General features: G+C 44.8%; 2 protein-coding genes across 6 annotated transcripts; one reads left to right on the plus strand and one right to left on the minus strand.

The window, feature by feature from the left end:
* Positions 1–1339: 1339 nt before the first annotated feature.
* Positions 1340–9489, plus strand: LOC100283647 (putative magnesium transporter NIPA2). 5 transcript variants are annotated; one of them, XM_008645536.3, is made up of 9 exons: positions 1340–1579; positions 3272–3443; positions 3649–3705; positions 4660–4750; positions 4824–4984; positions 5115–5242; positions 5331–5468; positions 8323–8415; positions 8937–9489. In XM_008645536.3, exons 2-9 carry the CDS (start codon positions 3317–3319, stop codon positions 9120–9122), a joined length of 981 nt encoding a protein of 326 aa, XP_008643758.1. In that variant the 5' UTR covers positions 1340–1579; positions 3272–3316; the 3' UTR covers positions 9123–9489. The 5 variants fall into 5 exon arrangements, with proteins under 5 accessions (XP_008643758.1, XP_008643757.1, XP_008643756.1 ...); XM_008645534.3 differs by having other exon boundaries at positions 1382–1579; positions 3315–3433; NM_001156548.3 differs by having other exon boundaries at positions 1391–1579; positions 3315–3443; positions 8937–9371.
* Positions 9490–10780: 1291 nt separating this feature from the next.
* On the minus strand, positions 10781–13555 carry LOC100382408 (uncharacterized). The gene is made up of 3 exons (NM_001175152.1): positions 12949–13555; positions 11675–12199; positions 10781–11328 (listed from the first exon to the last, which is right to left on the minus strand). The coding sequence occupies exons 1-3, from the start codon at positions 12967–12969 to the stop codon at positions 11050–11052; spliced, it is 825 nt and encodes a 274-aa protein (NP_001168623.1). The 5' UTR covers positions 12970–13555; the 3' UTR covers positions 10781–11049.
* Positions 13556–14874: the final 1319 nt, after the last annotated feature.

Below are 14874 nucleotides of genomic sequence, written 5' to 3' on the forward strand. Positions count from 1 at the left end.
ACTGGAATATTGTGTGGCCATGCTTTAAAAGTCCTTGATTTGATGAATATCAAATCTCTGCCATCACAATATGTACTGAAGCGATGGACACGTGCAGCACGTTGTGGGACAGTACAAGACAACCATGGACGAAATATTATAGAGAATCCAAGATTAAATGAGATGGCTCGCTACAAAGATATGACCCGCAAATTTCTCAATTTGGCACTTCGAGCTGCTAGCCATCAAGGATCTACCTTGTTAGTAAACAACACACTTGACATCCTGAACAAACAAGTTGAAGAAGAAATAAATGCAAGTACTGATAAAACTGTTTCGATCACTACTCCCACAAATGTTAGTCCTCCAAATGATTTGGTGAGTGCAGCACGCCTTAAGAAAAAGGAGGTGGAAACAAAAACCTCGAAGCGCAAAAAAAATTGGCTTGACAAGCTGCACAAATCTGGAAAGAAGGGAAGTAAGAAGGGAGGTAACAAAAAGAAAACTGCTGCAAAGGTATGTGATAACAGAACATATATTTGATTCTCTTTCACTGTGTTCCATGGGAAAATGTTAAATTTTATTTCTTTTATTTGAAGGAACAAGAAACTGCAAAGAAAGGAGGTAAGAAAAAGGAAAAAGAAGCTACACCTAGTACTTCTTTGCCCATGGAACAGATGTCTGAATCATACATGGCCATCAATACCTTCTCTCAGATATTGACGGTAATATTTCAAACTAATACACCATTTTTTGTATACCATACATTGCCATCAATACATTCTTTCAATTGTGCATCTGAACCTTTTATTTTGCAGGGGGCACTCACAGATGATGTTCTTGCTGATTTCTAGTAGTATGGATATTTCCTGTAATTTGAATGTCTTTTGGATAATAGATTGGCGAGCCTGTCGGGCACGGCTCTCGCACAAGCCAAGCCGCGCGTCTCGGTCAGGAGAGAAGCCGTGCGGGAGGGTGCCGTAGGATTGCTGCTTGATGGTTGGATTAGACCAACTGTAGAGACAGGTCAAGAACCTCGACTGTAGAGGATCTGATTCCGTGTTTGAGGGAGCATATAGAAACTTTGATGGGCTTGGGCTCAGCAAAAAACCATATGAACCCAAGGGGGCTACCACCATAGTCCATCACAAAAAAAAAAACCCAGACATCTGGAGAGCCACTTGGAACTTGGAACTGCGTTGAACCCGCGCCCTCAAGGCAGGGATACAACAGGCCCACGAAGTCGGGGTCTATTGGCAGCCACGTCTCACCTGGCCGAAAAGCGTCGAGCAGCCCACGTTTGAGGTCGTGCCAAGTCCGACCCCACTTACCATCACGAGCCGTGCCACGTGTGTACCCACGCAGAAGCAGTTACCCTCTCGTATCGTCCCGGGCTCCTCTCAAAAGATCACAGAGAGAGAAAACGAAACGCCGCTCCCTCGCCTCATCCCTTCCCTCCTCCTGCATCCTACCTCCCTGGTGCCCGTCACGTTCACCACGTTCGCCCGCTCATTCACCGGCGGCGTCGCCCAGCTCGGCCTCCCGCCGCCCACGGAGGCCAGGTCCCCGGGCCGCCCGCTCGGTCCGCCACGGAGGCAAGGTAACCGGCGCCTTTCTCTCGATCGATCGATCGTTTGTCCCGCGCCGATCGGCCGAGCACGCCATTGCGTGTCGGCGCGGCACTTTTTTCATTCCTCTTTGGCCCCCGCAACCGCCTGCACGGTCGCGGCGCCCATGGTTCCCTTACGCACGGCTGCAGGCACCCGGCGTCGCCCACCCTCCAGTCGGCGCCGTCCCTTCCATCGGCGCATCAGGCGCCGCCGCGCTAGGCGCCCCTGCGCCCGCTCTCCCTGCCATCGATCCGCCGCCGTAGGGGATAGCTGGGCCACGGGCCTGGCTCCCCACCGCCGATCAGCCGTCGTCGCGCTCCCCTGGCCACCCCTGCTTCGACACGGGCATCCTTCCCCTTCCGCTCCCTCTTCTCCTTTGCCCCCATGGGGGGAAGCAGCCTGGGCCGCCACCAGTGTCAGACGCAGAACAAATTTTAGGTCGGACGACACCATAAGAGACAAATTACGGTACTAGACTACTAGATAAAAATAGCTTAATGATAATAACGTGGAGGCTAGGTGATAATATTAGGGGCATTCCAAAATGATATGAATACCAAAAAAATCTTTTGGCCACCCTAGGGAAAGGCGGGGAGAGGGAAAGGGGTGGGCCAACAAGGGGAGAGCGGAGAGCGCCAGGGTGAAGCGGCCGCATCGACGTGGCGAGTCGGCGAGTCTGCCACAAGATGGCGACGATGAGGCAGAAACATGTGAGGTGTAGCGAGGGCAAGAGGCGGTAGGCGGTGGCAAGCGACAACAATTGTTGCATTGCGACGACGTGGTGGGGCCCAGTGACATAGTGAGGGCAGATGGCGGTGGCACCGTGGTGCCAAGGCAGGATCCCACCAATAGCCCGTCTTCCTGTCGATGCGGACTAGGAGGCAAAGTAGTGACGCTGCGTGCAGGATCTCGACAACGCAATGAGCTGACGAGTGACGGGAAGACAAGGTGGCATTGGTAGCGGACGGGTTAGGTCACCCACTACCGATCAGTCATGACCGAAGGAGCGACCGAGCCACGAGTAGCTAGCCGCTAGGGGAAGGAATCGAACGACTCGAATGGAGAGCAGGCTGAGCAATGGACCGTCAATAAAAAGTTGAATCAAAACTAGGTTTCATTAGATTTGGCTGTACCTACTATATAAAAGTTTTTATTTTGCTGTATATCTAAACCTATGTATAAGAGGATATAAAAATTGAGGTGGGGCCATGGCCCCCTTGCCCACCTCGTCTTCTTTCTTCTCGGGCCTGTCCTTTCGTTGCTCGACGAGGTCACGAGCCCGCTCGTCTGCGGCGATGTATCTGTCGGCGTCGTGGAAGAGCTGCTCCGAGGTAGTCAGAGCCTTGTGGAGGATGGCCCTTACGAAGGCCTCGTCACGGGCCTTGTGGAGGATAGCAGTGGTGTTAGATGCTTGTGTCTTATTGTAATCAGTCTAAGGGTTATGGACCTTGGCCCAGACCATGTACCCCTTTTCCAATATATATACACTCAACCCACGCTGGTTAGAGTTAGGTTGTTATGGTTTCCAGCAGAATGAATAAAAATAATGTATGTTATAATCAAATATTCATTTTTTCTCATATGGAACATTGGGACAATGAGTTGTGGTTCTTTAATTGTTATCTAGATGGTTTTTTTTCCTATTTTATTTTATTTACTTATTCTTGTCCCTTGGATTGTAGGAATTGGTTCTTTTAGTACTTGACAGAAATAAATATATTCCAGGCATGGTGGCGTCTTTAGACAATGTGAGGGGCTTGACTTTAGCCATGTCATCTAGTGCATTCATTGGTTCTAGCTTTGTGATCAAGAAAGTTGGATTGAAGAAGGCTGGGGATAATGGGGTGCGTGCAGGTTGTGCCTCTTCTAAGCTTTGTTTTATTGAGGCATCATAACAGCTATTTAATCAGGACAAACCACTGATAATGTATAGTGTTGTTCAAGTTGAGCTTCACAAGATCATAACTCTTAATGCTTTCTTAATGATGTAACTCTTTTAGACTTTTATGTATATGCTATGGATAATTCTGATTTCTTTTCTTGTGCTGATACACTGCAGCTTCTGGAGGCTTCTCATATCTATATGAGCCGTTATGGTGGTTGGGAATGATAACTAGTAAGTGTCAATTGAAATCATGTTTTAAAGAATTTATCAATTATATCATACTTTCTATATAGTACTTCTGGTTAGTAGTACATCTGTACTGCTATATCTATAGTTCATTGCAGTTCCACTTATTTTTAAGTTTGGTTGACGTATATCTTAATATCTTATTGATATGCCCTTTAAGATGATTGTTTCATGATTTTCTGAATTGTGCCACATAACTTGTGTAAGTCACAGTTGATTGTAGTTATTCATTCTCCACTTGTGCATTTGCACCGTACGATCTTGGAGCAGTAAAGTTGGGTTTGTGTCTTAAACTAAAGTTCCAACGTGCAAAAATCTACATTGACTAGATTAGCATTTGGATCGTTCAGTGTTGTGTCGTCGGCATAAATGCCTGAGGATCCAAGAGTTCTGCATCATTTTCTCATTGTAGTAAATGTTTGTAGAGCACTCTCTACATATTTTATTCTGTATTCTTAAGTACGAGACACACTAGTAATAGTAAACCTTACTAGCTATGTTCTATTCGAATGAACAGAGCAGCATGCATATTTTTTAATTCAATATCTTCTTGGGAAACCTCTCGTGCCTTAGTTCTAAAAAGACTATATACATGGGTTTCAGCTAACCTTGTTGTTTGAATCCTGTCATGACCCTTTTCATTTTATGAATGAATGATAGAAATTTGAAAGGTTTGAGTCTGATGACTTGCATTGCCAGTATTTGGAGCAATAATGGGATGTTTATATCATCTGATGAAGAATCTCTTGAAAGAAATATAGAGCATCAAAGTGATTTATTGATTAATTTCCTTTTATTTCTCTTCAATTTGAAGGGTAGGAATATAATACCAGTGAAATATAAAACAATATTTCTGACAGTGATACTTATTCGTTTAGGAACTTATGTAATGATGAAACAGAAGCTCACTCTTATTAATCTCTTTGTTTTACCTTGCAGTGATTCTAGGCGAGGTAGCCAATTTTGCAGCATATGCATTTGCCCCTGCCGTACTTGTTACTCCTCTAGGAGCTCTAAGCATCATATTTAGGTAGAGCTTTACTGTCATCGTAGATTTCCTTGCACCTAGTGTTGCGTTCCTGTTTAATGTTTTGCTCATGCAGTGCAGTGCTCGCACACTTCATTCTGAAAGAAAATTTGCACATGTTTGGCGTTGTTGGTTGCATACTATGTGTTGTTGGTTCTGTTGGTATAGTTTTGCATGCCCCAAAGGAGAGAAAAATTGATTCTATGAAGGAAATATGGCATCTTGCAACACAGCCAGGTAGCTAACTGATCTCCATCACCATGGAATTCAATACTAGAAAAACTTTGCTGACCTTTTTATTTTCTGCGTTTGTTCTGGTTTACTGGACTCTCTATGTTTATGTGTACACACCATTTCTGACTTGCAGGTTTTATTGTTTATTCATGCGTGGCAGTGGCCTGCGTTCTTTTTTTGATATTTCGGGTTGTTGAGCGCTCTGGGCACAGATTGATGCTTGTTTACATAGCAATCTGTTCATTAATGGGATCTCTTACGGTACATGAGAATTACGTCATCTTAATATTAGATTATTTTTAAAAATTGCTCATTTATCTTCTATTAACATAATTTTATGATTGGGCAGGTTATCAGTGTAAAAGCAGTTGCTATTGCTTTAAAGCTATCATTTGGTGGATCAAATCAATTCATCTACGTCCAGACATGGTTCTTCATAGTAGTAGTCACTATTTGCTGCTTGGTGCAATTAAACTACTTAAACAAGGTATCAAAGTGTTCTGGTATATGGATACATTCTTGAAGTTATCTGTAATTGTTGCAATCCTCCAAATTTTTTTTCTCGAACAGCGCAGGAGAACTGCGCGTCATTTCATTTAAGGAAGAAAAGAGGTACAAGGGTCAAGAGTGACCCGAAACACAAACACCAACACACACACGCCCCCCCTTAAATACAACCGTCACGCCACATCAATGAAGAAAGGCGACCACAACTTAGACAACCTACAGAGCTAACTAAGCTCCAATAGGAACCGACCCAAAGACATGTTCCTGGAGCTTGGAAGCTCCAGCCAAGCACCAAAGCCCACCCTCCACATTAACAGCTTTTAGCACTTCCTCAACACATGGTCTTGAATTGTCAAAGACACACCTGTTGCGGTGTTTCCAAATCTCCCAAGCCACCAATGTAATTAGAGAATTGAGGCCTCTACGAAGCCCCTTGGGAACAGCAGCAACAGTTTTCTTCCACCAACCTGAGAATCGAGACACTGTGGGCTGAGGAGCCAACTGCAGCAGCCCCAACTGTTGAAGGATCAGGGCACAAATTTGGCGAGCAAACACACATCCAACCAACAAGTGATGCACCGTCTCATTCATCTGGTCACAAAATGGACAAGACACTAGATGGGGCAGATTTCTTCGCTCAAGACGATCAGCGGTCCAAACCCGATTATGGTACACCAACCATAAAAAGAACTTACAACGCGATGGGGCCCAGGTTTTCCAGATTCTCTTCCAAGGGCCAAACTTGGTAGAGCCCACGAAGAAGGCCTCATACGCAGACTTGCTGCTATAACATCCATCTTGTGTCAACTTCCACCTGAACTGATCAGGAACATCAGATTGCAGCGTGGCCATGTTTTCCAATAATGCCATTGTGAGCTATGTATGAGTTTGCTCAATTTATTTCATTTCTTATTCTTCTTTTTCTCTAAAAAACGCAGGAGAGCTGTTTATCATTTCATTAAGAAGAAAAAACAGAGATAATACAAAACAGCCACCTCACGGGGGCCAAGTACAAGCATACTGATACTCATCCATAAATAAAATACCCAAAGCTACAAACTCTAACACAAAGCCTAGTAGCCTACGGGATGTGACTAGTTAGCAAGGATAGCTTTCTTGCCCTAGCCAGCTCCCACCTCTCTCGCTCTTGATCAGCCATCCTAACAGCAAGATCCACATTAGGTCTGTTTTTGTCGAAGACAACTATTCTGATGTTTCCACAAAGTCCATGCTCCTAAAATTATCAGGGAGTTTACTGCTTCCCCTGCCACTCCATGTATCTGAGTGCCCAGCCATCTCCACCAGCCTATAAAAGATGCATCAACAAGCTGAGAGGCCATGCTTTGGAGATTAACTTGAGTTTGTAGTTTAAACCAGAAATCCCGGGCGAACACACACCCAATCAGCAGATGGTCAGGTGGTTCCTGCTCTTGATCACACAAAGGGCAGCTCGCAGGGTGATCCATGCCACTCTTTTGCAACCTGTCAGCTGTCCAAAGCCTTCGTTGAGCGATCAACCATATGAAGAACTTGGTCTTTGGAGGAGCCCAGGTTTTCCAAATTATGTGGTACGGATCAAAAGTCGTCGACCCAAGGAAAAGACCCTCATAGGCTGCCTTTGTTGAATACTTCCCATTGGCAGCGAGACAAAAAAATGAGTGTCAGTTTTTCGCAACCATTCTGGATGATCCCATTATGAACCAAAACATTATCATTTCTTAGGATCTGTTTGGTTGGGCTGTGGCTGTGGCTGTGAAAAAAACTGTTGTGTGCTGTGCATGGTTTTTAAAGCGGTAAGGCGCTCCAAGGCGTTGGACCACCGCCTAGACGCCTAGGCGGCGCCTAGGCGACGCCTAGGCGAGGTAGGCGGGCAAGGCGCCTAGGCGTCAGACCACCGCCCGGACGCCTAGGCGTCGCCTAGGCGACGCCTAGGCGACGCCTTAAAAACAGTGGTGCTGTGAGCTGTGGAAAAAGCTGTTGTGGGCTGTTAAAAAAGCTAAAAACCGTTTGGTCGAAACCACTAAAAATCGTTAAAAGTTCTTCGATATATGTTTTCACAGTTGCATCTGAAAGCCACTAAAAGCAGGTCCAGAGGTGATTTTATTTTTGCACTGTGAAAAGGTGGTTTTTAGAATAAGCTGCTTCCTGGATCCAACCCTTTGATTTGGCTTTTGGCTTTTAGGGGACAAAAGCCAAAGCCAAAAGTCAAACTAAACACGCCCTTATTCTCAGTCATGCATTAAGACATTGATATCGGGGTGCCACTAGAACCATTTCTTCGTTTTTGCACCGAAAAACCATTGATATCAAGGCGCCACCGAAAAACAACCAGCCACATTATGAACCAAAACATTATCATTTCTTATTCAGTCATGCATTAAGACATTGATACATATTTTGCATCATAATGTTTTGGTTTACTTGTCTAATGCCATTTCACTATGCGATCAAATAATCACCTTGTAACATCTTATTTTTGCGTATTTACTGATCTAAGTCTCAGTTTTCACACTTATTTCTTCCTTGAGTATATTTAAACTGATATTCTGAGCAAGCATAAGCATTCAGACAAATATATACTTTTAAGCATGGCATTGGTTAAGATGAAATCCCTTTTGGGATTTTTTGTCAGATCTGGAAATAATGCGATTTTTTGTAACCCTTGCTGGTTGGCCATTGAATCATAAATAACCCAGGATTGATTTTTGAAGATGGAAAAAATATGGTATTGAAGTTGATAACCAAGGATTACATAACATGCAAAGAGAAATACATGTAAACTCGGCTTGCAATTCCTAATTGTGTTTTATTTCCATCCTCTTGTTACTTTGTAGGCTCTGGACTCGTTCAACACGGCTGTGGTTTCTCCTGTATACTACGTGATGTTCACCATTCTTACCATTGTTGCAAACATGATCATGTACAAGGTGATTTCATTGTCCACTTGCGCATATTTTTTTCCATGGTATATTGGTCACAAATTTTTTCCCGTTATTTCCTGCTCGCGGCCATATAGGGTGACAATGAGACCTAAATTTTACACTATAAAATCGAAGGATCGGATCGAATTAGGGTCGATCCATTACCACCCTAGATAGAAGACTACTTGTGGACTAGTATGATGTTATTACTTATGGTTTATTTATCCAGATAGATAATTTGCATCTTAAAGTGAAATTTAAGAGTATATGAAACTAGATGTCTGCTATTCTCTTTTAGCTTGCAAACTAACCATAAACTGCTAATATGTTTCTAAGAAAAAAAGTTCCATTTTCTGCAACCACTAGATATGCAAGCAAAATGTAGGAAAAGACGGGATTTTCAGAGAAATTCCAACCAAAGCTATTTATTAGCATTGCCTTGTTTCATTTGATCTTCCATTGCTATAGGGTTCCAGGCAGATTATCCTGTAAAACTGATATTTGTTTGTCATGGTTTTCCATCCTAGGACTGGGCCTCGCAGACTGCAACGCAGATCGCAACACAGCTATGTGGGTTTGTGACCATTGTCGCGGGGACTTTTCTGCTTCACAAGACTAGGGATATGGGAAATCCACCACCACCACCACCTGACCAAATGTGCCTGCAAGAAGCCGGGGAATGTGCTCCACGGTCAATGACCAGTTCTAGCTGAACACACTAAGATGTCAAAATCTCACAGCCTCTATGGACTGAATTGGAATTTTGAGCTATATGGTGACCTTTGTAGATATATTAGGAAGGAGTAAAGATTGGAGTGCCCAGCAGTTGGACATACCGATGAAGTTTTACGTTTCTGCAAAAGAAAGAATGAACTGTATGAAGGCATCGGAATCTTGTGAAGACATGAGATTCAAACTAGCTACCTAACTTTGGTAAATAGCTTGTTATGCCATTTTAAAACGATCATGATGCTCAAGAGGCAGGGCGAATTAGGCTTCTCTATACTTTTTGTGATAATTAAACCCTAGTTACAAATTTAACTTTACCCGAGTGTCCAATATATGTACAAAAGCTTTAAACCTTAATTTCAACTGTACGTTGCCATGGCAAGCCGAGTTACCCACCTTTATGGATGATCCTTGCACTTTGATCGCCACCAAGCCGTCATCTGACGAATATAATTTTGAAAAGATCAGTTTAGTAAACACAGTGCAAAATAGGGCATATTAGATCCTGTTTGGATCTATTAGTTAACTATTAGCTAGCAAATATTATCTACTAGCTAGTTTGATCTATCTAGTGAAAGAGTTGAGTTATACATCCAGTTAGGACTGGAAACGAGCCGACTCGATGCGGCTCATTGGTAGACCGAGCTCGGTTTGACTCATTCACTCAACGAGCTGAAAGGGGACGCTCGGCTCGACTCGAAGTTGACTCTGAACCTTGATAAATAATATTACATTATATGTAAATAAATATAATCATCATTCAATATTATAAGTAAAATTATTCATTATTCATCATTATTGTATAGTTTGATTAATTTGGCACGGCTCGCAAGCCAGAACGAGCTGGCTCAGCTTGGTGGACCAGCGAGGTTGAAAATCAGGCTCGCTCGAGGTTAGCGAGCTGTCACAAGCTCGAGCCGGCTCACGAGCCTCGAGCTTTTTTCCAGCCCTACATCCAGCTAACAATTAGCTAATTCTGTTTGGATAAAAAAACTATTAGTAGCTAACTAGTGTCTCTATCGATCCAAACAGGGTCCTATTAAATTCATGTTTACATTTCCCTTTTTTCTCTAATTTTCTTTTTATTTTTGCAAAACATAATTCAAAGGCAAATGAATACACATGCTGACATAGTGACATGCATACATCCTACCTCCGCGAACATGAGACTAGCATACACGCTCTTTAGTTAGGTGACAATTTCATGTCCTATTTGGAACGCAGTAAATGATTAGGAGTCAATCTCATACCCCAGAAATGGTGATGAGTCAATTTCCTGCCACCTGTAAGGCTGTAACGTAGAAAATCTCCGCGAACACTAGAGACTAGCATGTACGCTTTCTCCAGTTATGAGTCAATTTCATGTCCTCTTTAGAATGAAGGAATTTCACACTGATCAATTTATTTTCACAGAAGAAACGCAGTACGCAGGGAACAGGAAAAAATCCCTTTAATCCATACAAAGGGCCTCACTGCCTATGCGAACAAGGGAGAGTAGCACCTGCGCTCTCCGGTTAGCAAACAATTTGATACCAGCACGGTGAGAAAATGTGACAAGAGAAATATACAGTGACATTGTAGAGTTTCAATCTACAATTAGTATTTGGTGCCTTTTGTAAATACATCAGACACTTTACTTCTTGGATCCACGTGAACAGAAATATATCTGACTTCGGCATATACAGAGTATTGCTGACATAACTAACACACACAACGACAATAATGCTCATGCAGTCATGTGGCAAACATTACTTTGATCATAACTAATGGCAAACATTATGAGCTAGAAAAGATTGTGGTGGTCCCTTCAGTTGTACTCTAGAAACTCCTTATCTCTACAGAAAACGTGCTTGCGGCGTATGTATGTGCCACGTTTACCGATTCTTCTTCGTTGTCGATAATTAAAGCCTTCTATGGCGGTGCAAAATTGCATTGACGAATATATGAGTCATCATAGTCCACATACTTTGTCCAAAGGTGCCTGAACTGGTTCATACCGATGTCCAGCCAGGGCTTCATGTTGCCGTTGAAATGCACAACAGCAGCATTTCTAATCTCCTCCATGCTGATGCTAGGATTGTATCCAAGTCCAAGAACATGCCAAGATTTCTCCAGAGGTTTTGTGGTCGAGTAGAAAGTGATCAAGCCAGGGGGCAGCGTTCCTAGCTTCCATAATGTCCTGTTCTCATTCTGAAAATGGTAAGGAGGTCATCAGTTTGAGTATTTAAATAGTCCTATATTACACACAGTAATTTCAGATGTTGCTGCTGATCATTAAAGCCTTGTTCGGTTATTCCTACACCACATGGATTGGATGGAATTGGAAAAAATTAGTAGAGATTTTGACTTGCTATGGATTTAAACCCACAGAATCTCATCCAATCCACACGGATTCAGCTGAAAACGAACAAGCCCTAACAGAGGTAATCTTATACCTGAGCTATGCACAGTCTTATCAAACACAATGGCTGTCTATCATTTATCAGCTAAGAATACAAATTCTAAAATTTCGAAGAAGAGAAACTATAACGGTTACCTGATTCTGCCAATAATGGTACTGCTCAGTACATTTCTCCCTCCTCCAAGAATCAAGATCGAAGAAATTCATTCCGTATGCCCATCCACAGGCATTAGGATTAAACTTTGCTTTGATAAGAGGGTGTGAGAAGTTCATATACTGTGCATATCGGTGAAAAGATCCAAAGCATGTTTCTACTGCCCCATTCACCTTCCCATCCATGTCAATCTTCCAGAGTCCTGTAAGATCCCTCTGTACCACAACATCATCATCCAGGAAAAGAATGCGGTGTAGCTTTGGGTACATCTCCGGCAAATAGAATCGCAAGTGATTAAGCATAGACAGATATTTGGGATTCCTAAACTTCATATTGCTGGCATCTTTGGTGGCATTCTCAAGCTTGTTCTCAAAATAGAATTTCTGGAGGTTTGCTGACTCCAGTTGCCGGAGCACAGGAACATACGAGGAGTTGAGAAATTTGTAATCCTCAAATGCTTTGACCTCATAGTGTGCACCTTTTAAGTCCATTCGGCGTATTATCACCTGCAAAAACATGTCATACACTCTTAAATTCACTCGCAGCAGAAACTAGTAATGCAAGATGTGAATCAAATTCACTTTGGTAAAAGAAAAGGAAGTACTTAGGCAAATAGGAGCCAGTATATTTCGGTGATTAGCACAATAGTACTCAAATGGGGTTGATCTTCACTCGCCATCTCTTAAGGAAAATAAAACCTTGAGGCCTTTTTCGGCTGCATGGGGATTAGAGACGATTGAGGGAGATTAAATATCTTTCTATTCAATTTTGACTAGCAAAGGATTTAACCCCCTTCAATCCACCTCTAACCGAATAAGCCCTCAAGGGGCAAAGTTCGTCAGTTCTGAAACAGGCAGTTGGCATCAGCAGTTCTGATATTATGTCCCAAAAAGATATTTACCAAAATCTTTTGTTTTATAAGATTTGGTGATCTAGGACTTCTTTTGGGCTATGTGGCTAGTTTTGCTTGTGCACTGCAACTCGCAATATCTTTTGGGTAGTAAAACTTAGAACTCAGCTTACACTGTGTAGATATGCTAGTAACTGGCAAAACAGATGGGAGTAGAATTCAGTGCCAAGGGCACGCTAGATTTGTTCCAAATACAGAACAGAGAAGATAAGGCATCACATATAGGAAAATAATCCCAAGTCCGAAACTCCGAATGAACAGTCAGTCTACAAGATCACGTTTTGGGAACAAGATGCTGTGCAAAATGGGTAATAGCACAAGATGGAGAAACAGAATGCAGCAAACCTGCATGGCTCCGAGGTTCATCCGGTCGGTGACAACATGGAAGACGTGCTTGGAGGGATCGTTGGAGTTGGCAACGGCGGAGCGCACGACGCACGAGGCCGCGAGCACGTTGTCGGAGAAGATTGCATAGTGGAAGAGCGCGGGGTCCTCGAGCGCCGGCGGTGGCGGCACCGGGTCCGCGTACTGGTCGGGCCTCGCAATCCGCTCCGCGGTGAGGCGGACAGCGAGGCAGTGGAGCGGCTTGGGGATGGACTTGGCGGCGATGAGGGAGGCGAAGGCGCCGCGCTTCTTGGCGCGCGCGAGCAGCTCGTTCTGCGCGAAGATGGTGTCCTTGAGGCGCTGGATCTTGAGCTGCGGGTCGAAGAGCGGCTTGGAGTCGGCGATGGCGGCGCGCGCGGCGCGGATGAGGTCCTTGGCTTGGAGGTCGAGCTGGCGGGAGGACGATACGTTGGCGGAGGAAGGGTCCGAGGCGAAGTCGGCGGCTACGGAGAGGGCGCGGAGCGTGTTGGTGAGGTTGCGGTGGAGCGAGGAGAGGAGGCGGAGGTGTCGCGCGCGGTCCAGGTGGAGCCGGCGCGACGCCGCGGCGAGCGCGGCAGCGGATGCGGCCGCGTCCGAGGCCTGCTTCCGGATCTGCTCTGCCCGGAGGCGGTCCCCGTTCACGGCCGCGGACCCGGCCCAGGCACCGGGCGGCGCGGCGGCGGCGAGGAGGAGGAGGGCAAGAACCGCGACAGGACGCCCCGGGTTCCCGGCGCCGGCTACCATGGCTTCAGAGCTCGCACGCCGACGGAGCTTCTCGCATTGAAGGAGGGAGAGGAGAGGGTGTTGAGGGAGCAGACGAGGAGTGGTGTGCTGTACAGTGGTGGTGGGCTGGTGGCGGGGGGCTTGGGCAGAGAGAAGAGGACAGGTAGGAATTTAACTCACCGGGTAATGTAATGTGTTTGGGGCTTGGGCCTTCTTCGCCGCGTCGCCGACACCAACAGTATGATCTCACTGGCTGGTGGGGCAACAGACACCGAGTCCTACATGGCAGTGGAAGTAGCTACAAGTAGGAGCTGGGAATCAGGTTGTGGGCCGCGGGGTTCGTGGCCTGGTACCAGATTGACGCGAGTCGGTGTTCTACCAGTGGGCCCACGACTCAGCGTTTCAAGGTCTGGGTGTTTCGGCGGTGAGCCACCCACCAGGCAGGGCCGACGGGGAAATGTCCATTAGCCGAACCATCATGCAGGTGGTGGTGCGCGGTGGCCGGAATTCTGGTATTGGGAGGATGGATCCGGATCGGATCTTACGCGCCGCTCCAACTGCGAGCATGCTGGATTTACAATGTAATGCTGACCTGAGCACATCCTGAGTAAGATTGAGCACATTGCGTAATTTTATCTTCAGCGGCTTTACTTATATCACCTTCTATTTTAAACTCCACTTTATAAACAGTATATATCTACTATGCGGAACAATATTTTTTACAATCATCATATACACGATTGTTGTGCATCTGGCCCCATGCCCAAATGAACAGCTTAGTCTGACACATCATAGACCCGTCTAGACATTACCACATAGGCACATAGCCGTGATTATTAATGGTATCGTGCCGCATCGGCCCACAGGCTAGCTTAGCCCAAATACGACTTAAAGACTTGCTAGCTGGTCCATTGTATTGTCTGGACTAAGTTGATTTCTCAAGCCACTTAGACTTCAAAGTTTTAATAGATTTATTGACACAATACCTAATAATATAGGTAAAAGATCATGTCGAATCACGTTCGATCTAGGACACGGCCTAAGACCATCTCCAACAGATCCTCTATCGCATCCTATATTTTAAATTTTTCTCTACAAACAGTGTCAAACAATGTCATCCCCTATTTTACACACTTCACTGGAGATAGTCGAAGCACCACATACTTATAGGCCATGGTAGCCCGA

Source organism: Zea mays, chromosome 5 (assembly GCF_902167145.1).
Source record: "Zea mays cultivar B73 chromosome 5, Zm-B73-REFERENCE-NAM-5.0, whole genome shotgun sequence".
In the NCBI taxonomy this organism is placed as follows: Eukaryota; Viridiplantae; Streptophyta; class Magnoliopsida; order Poales; family Poaceae; genus Zea; species Zea mays.